Source organism: Habropoda laboriosa, unplaced genomic scaffold, assembly GCF_001263275.1.
Source record: "Habropoda laboriosa isolate 0110345459 unplaced genomic scaffold, ASM126327v1 scaffold67, whole genome shotgun sequence".
Lineage (NCBI taxonomy): Eukaryota > Metazoa > Arthropoda > Insecta > Hymenoptera > Apidae > Habropoda > Habropoda laboriosa.
The window spans coordinates 3,599,209-3,604,437 of NW_017100242.1; the positions used below are offsets into that span (position 1 = coordinate 3,599,209).

General features: G+C 28.7%; 1 protein-coding gene across 1 annotated transcript in view; it reads right to left on the bottom strand.

Moving 5' to 3' along the window:
- Window positions 1-2: 2 nt before the first annotated feature.
- The window catches only part of LOC108571929 (vacuolar protein sorting-associated protein 45), a gene marked incomplete at its 3' end in the record, with an annotated part of 5,671 nt that continues 444 nt past the window's right edge, over window positions 3-5,229 (bottom strand). The window contains exons 2-9 of the mRNA XM_017934087.1: window positions 3,266-3,348; window positions 2,622-2,820; window positions 1,686-1,835; window positions 1,183-1,562; window positions 815-1,087; window positions 563-727; window positions 255-484; window positions 3-171 (exon numbers count right to left, since the gene is read on the bottom strand). Of these exons, the coding sequence (XP_017789576.1) occupies window positions 3-171; window positions 255-484; window positions 563-727; window positions 815-1,087; window positions 1,183-1,562; window positions 1,686-1,835; window positions 2,622-2,820; window positions 3,266-3,348 (1,649 nt within the window). The remainder of the gene's footprint in view (window positions 172-254; window positions 485-562; window positions 728-814; window positions 1,088-1,182; window positions 1,563-1,685; window positions 1,836-2,621; window positions 2,821-3,265; window positions 3,349-5,229) is intronic.

Below are 5,229 nucleotides of genomic sequence, written 5' to 3' on the forward strand. Positions count from 1 at the left end.
AGGATGCCTGATGTAGCTTGCTGTATTTCCTCTAGAAAACTTGCAGAGTTGTGAATAGTAGTACCACCTAAAATAATTTTTATTCCATGGTTTTGTTTATTTAAATTATAGACAGTTAGACTTTCTTCATACGTTGTTCCTCCAATCATAAAAACAATGATATCTTGAGGCCTAAAAAGTAGTAGGTTTATAATTTTCTTTTCTGATTTCATTAAATATTTAATTTAATTAAATAATGTCTCATATAAAATTACCTTTTTGACATCAATGTATTTCCAAGATAAGGAAATGTTTGTAAACTTAGCTTTCCTTTTATTAAGTCTTCAAGTGTTTCATTTAGTAAAGGTGTATGTTGGGTATAAATATTATCCACTCCATTTAAACCTTTGAATAATTTTTTCGTAATTTTGACTACTGATTCTCGATCAAATAAATTACTTTGTCTTGCATTAATTCCACTATATTCTAGTATGTTATATACAAGCTAAAATAGTATTTTAAAGTTATTAATTTATATGTTTGTATTAAACTCGTAAATGAAATTATATTAAATTCAATATACCTTAATATGTCTTTCTGAAACACCCCTAAGTTTTAATAAATTTAACAAACCATTAATATCATTGTTGGTATGTTTTTCATAATGAAGTGCATAAAGCATGACTAATTTTACACAATCCATTTCTTGTACTTGTTGACTGTTAATAAGTTCTCTTATTTTTTGCAGCTATAACAAAAATGTAATTCACTTTTGTGTTATAATTATTAGGATATAGTTATGTAAGTAACTAATAACACATTAATTTTATTATACCTGCATGGAATGGTCACTTTGACAACTAAGTTCTTGTTCCAATTCTGATACTTTTAATAAATTACGTTTTCCCACAATTGAAGATAGATCTTCAAGTAATGTTACATGTTTTGCTACAGCTCCTGACAGTTTCTTAAATAATGGATAAGTTTCTACAAAATTTTTCATATCAGCTATACTTTCTAGTTTTTGATGTTTCTTAGCTTTTCTTTGAAATTCATCCATCAATTCCTTTATTGTTTGTCCAATTTCACCAAAGTTAAGATACAAATTCTATTCAAACATATTTTTATTGAAAAAATTAAAAATTGGAAATGGTACGACATAATCAATAAAAATAGTAATAATAATGACATATATGTTCTTACATTTGCAAAAAATTCATCATGTTCTGCACTAAGAACGACTTCTTGTAATTCTTTTGAAATACCTTTCACGTGTGATAAATTGACACGATTGTTAGTAATAGTTAATAATTCATGAACCATTGCTTGGTAAGTCCACTGATGCAATAATGGTGTAACAGGATCATCTCTTCTGTCAAGTACTAGCAAAATTGGACTAGAATCTTGTCTAAATTCGAATGAATTTGATTCTTTATTCAATACTTCACGTACTCTTTCTGCCAATCGTTTTGCCATGTCAGAACTACTTTGATAACGTATATAAGGACATCTTTTAAGCGATAATAACACCGAAATTATGCCTAAAACGGTCCTATGTAGTTGAACTGGATTCCATAACAAACCTTAATAGAAAAATAAAAATTTTATTGCTTCATACAATATTTTGTTGCTTATTAATTATTTTTATTTTAATTACTGCATATTATGAAGTATTATACTTATGAAATTCATAAAAAGTGCATTACCTTGTGAACATGTAGAAATTCCAAGCGAAAATAAGTGTGGGCTTATAGCTAAATAATCTGCATAATATTCATGAATCTCTCTCACTACTTCTTGTTCATCACTTTCAGCCAAAAGTTTGATATCAGCCTTTGCAATAATATTACTGAAATCTAAATAATATCACGATTAATTGAATAGTTAATCGAAATACTATTATCAACATATCACAGTTTAATAATATTTATTTATAGTAAATTATGTTTATGCAAAATACATAAAAATTGTGTACAAATAATATTGAGTAACTCTATGTTCAACCTGTGATATCTCTATCATTAATACCATATCTCATCACACATCACGTCACACACATCATGTTTACACTTGTTACGGTTCCGTACAAAATTCTCTTTTTTACGCTTTCATAATTATTCATCGACTGGAATGCGATTTAATAACGCAAAGCATCGTGAGAAATCTCTAATCGATCACAGACTCAGCCTTTTATACACAAAAAAAATTAATCCTTTTTTTTAGGCACCGCGGATAATTGTTAATATAACGCATTCTTTCTTTGGAACCAACGTGGTCCAATAACAGAGTAATTCAGATATGCAACAAGTTGTGTCGCTCCTCGGAGCCCTTAAATATAAACCGGGTGCTCAGTATGCGTTTAAAAAGTGTGAAGTACCGTATGAAAAAATTTCCCATTAAACACATATATTAGGTCAATGGATTCGAAATATTGCACATGCACAGTGTCGGTCAACGAATTGAAAATCATTGTAATATTTTAATTATATATTTTTTATTTTATTTTTATATTTATTAATGTACAATTATTATAGCAATGCCTAATATTTAATGGTTTACAATTTTTTAAACAAATCCTTGACTCTATTTTAACATAATTGAATAACATATATAGCAATTAAAAGATTATTATGATTACTTACAAATGTAGTAGGTACCATATTTAGGGTATCGTAATTCGTTGCAGAGGTATTCAATATTTTCTTTGGTTGGTCTTATAAAAACTATACATTTTAAATGCTTTAAACCTTCACTACGAACATTTGAATCAATTTTTTCAAATAAATAAACTTCTTTCATGAATATTTCCGATTGACTGTATACCGAACTTACTATACTTATCTGAAAACATACAAATTTTCGAAAATTAACACTCACACATACATATTTGATTATACTGTTTATGAAATGAGAAAGAAAAAAAAGTTAATTCCATCCCTTATCCCATTAGAGTTACAGGATCAGAATTCTAGGTAACAGCAAATGCATATCTAAGAAAATTTCTCTTCAACTTAAAGTTAACAGTAATTAAATATAACCTTGTATACGCACTCATTGTTATCACTAATTACTATAGCATCCTTCATCACTCTTTCTCTTTGAGATACATGCACAACACGTACACATAATTCGTTAAGCCTCAAATACTCTTTATTCCCACCCCAACAATTTAAAAATCGTTTATCGTTACAATTATTGGTTATTCTTTTGAAAGAGAATGTGAATAAATATGCAAAGCAAATATATACATATAATACGTAAAGATAATGCGTTTAAAGTCCGTTACCTTATTCCAATCTTGACCAATATTTGTACGAGCAAATTCTCTTCTACTTTCTTTATGCCGAAGTAAAACTCGTGGAGCCTTCGCTAAATTTTGTCTTTTTGTCTTTCTTGTTTATTCAGATAACTCTTCCATGTGGCATTATGAACAGAAAAAATTCTTTTGTATTTATGATGCATTAACTAAAACAAGACTGACAAAACCCCACAAAAATTTAAAACGGGGAACCCCACGGCTCAGTTCTCAGTATCGCGTTCGTTCTAATAGGGATCAACGATATCGCAAGAGAATTAGTGTTCCCAGTCAAAGCCCGTTTATTCGCAAACGACCACACACTCTCACGCAACGGAAAAAATCTAGACACCATAACAGAACTTTTAGAAAAATCTATAAATAATCTCCAGAAATGGTCTAACAAATCTATGTCTAATGGTCTAAAAAAACGTATCCATTAGAACATACCAAAACTTTATATGAGTAACACTGAAATAAAATTCGTAGAGAGTATCAAACTTCTTGGACTCATCCTTGACAAAACATTTCAGAGACCTTCATTGGCTCATAGCTCGTAGCTAGTTTGGGTTTTGCTGCCTTTACAATGTAGTAAGCAGAATGAGCTAGTTTTAATCTTTTCACGGAATATTTTATATTTGAAAAATATCCCTAAAAATGTCTTCAAATTATGAAGAAATAGATGCAGATCTATTATCAGATATAGATCAATAATATCGATAGTGACAGCGATAATGAATCGTCAGATAATGGAAGTGATATTGTGGTGAGAAGATTTAGAAATGTACAAAGATCGATAATTAGTGATTCCGACGATGATCCGTTAACGTATTCCGTTAGCGGATGTCATAAACCGTATGTGCTAGACAAAATCACACAAGAGACTGTACTAAAACTCCCAACACCCCTGCTAAATGTTTTAACTGACAGGGGAAAACATCTTGCAAATTATAGCCAATGTCTGGCACTCTTAGCCTATCTGGCCAAAAAATTAACACAGCAATCAACACTCTAAAAAATGCACAAACCATCAAATATATCTCACCCACAGCCTGTACATAAATCAAAACCTACACACAAATAACTTCTCAAAAATCAACAACATCCAAACAACTGCTCTCAAACAATTCAGAGAATATCAACAACATATTTGAATCTATAACACAAATTAAGACACTATACAACCTAAAAACTTAACTTAATAGTGTTTAATTTTTAAAATTACATTAACATTTCTTTCTTTTTAATTTTAGTAAAGTCTTATTATTGTCTGAATACTTTTGTCACTTATAATTTTGTTTTTTATTGAAAAATATATTTGTCTTCACAGTTCATTAATTCTACTAAAATGACTTGTTTTATACTCTCCACTATAATTAGTTGATTACTTAATGTAACATCAATGGTATCCCTAATACAAGTATCACAGCAAAAACACATTTGCCTGGAAACATTTGTTATACAGTATTGTATATGTATATATAAATTATGGAAAAATACTATTTTCAATAAGGTAATATTTACAGACGTTTTTTATGACTCTTTTAAGTATTATTATGGAAAGAGAAAAAAAATGAAAAGCATTACTTAAAAATGATTTTAACCCTTCCATAGTGGAATATGGGGCAAAGTAAAGTAAGTTGTAATGTGGGAAACGGTCACAATATATCTGACATGTCCCAAATTATATGATATTTAATGTAATTATCAACATTTATCATGTATAAAACAGTTAAAACTATAAATTCCTATATTTAGAAGTGACAATGTAATTACTTTATATGATAAGATACAAATTTTTAAGTTTTTTTCTTTTATAGTCTTCGTCAGTTTATTATAAGTTAAATGTAGCAAAGGGTTAATCATGATAAAGACAGTAATATAAAACACTCATTATTATTAATTTATAAAATTAAGAAAAACAATAATGAAGTGCTGATATTTAAAGGTGATAA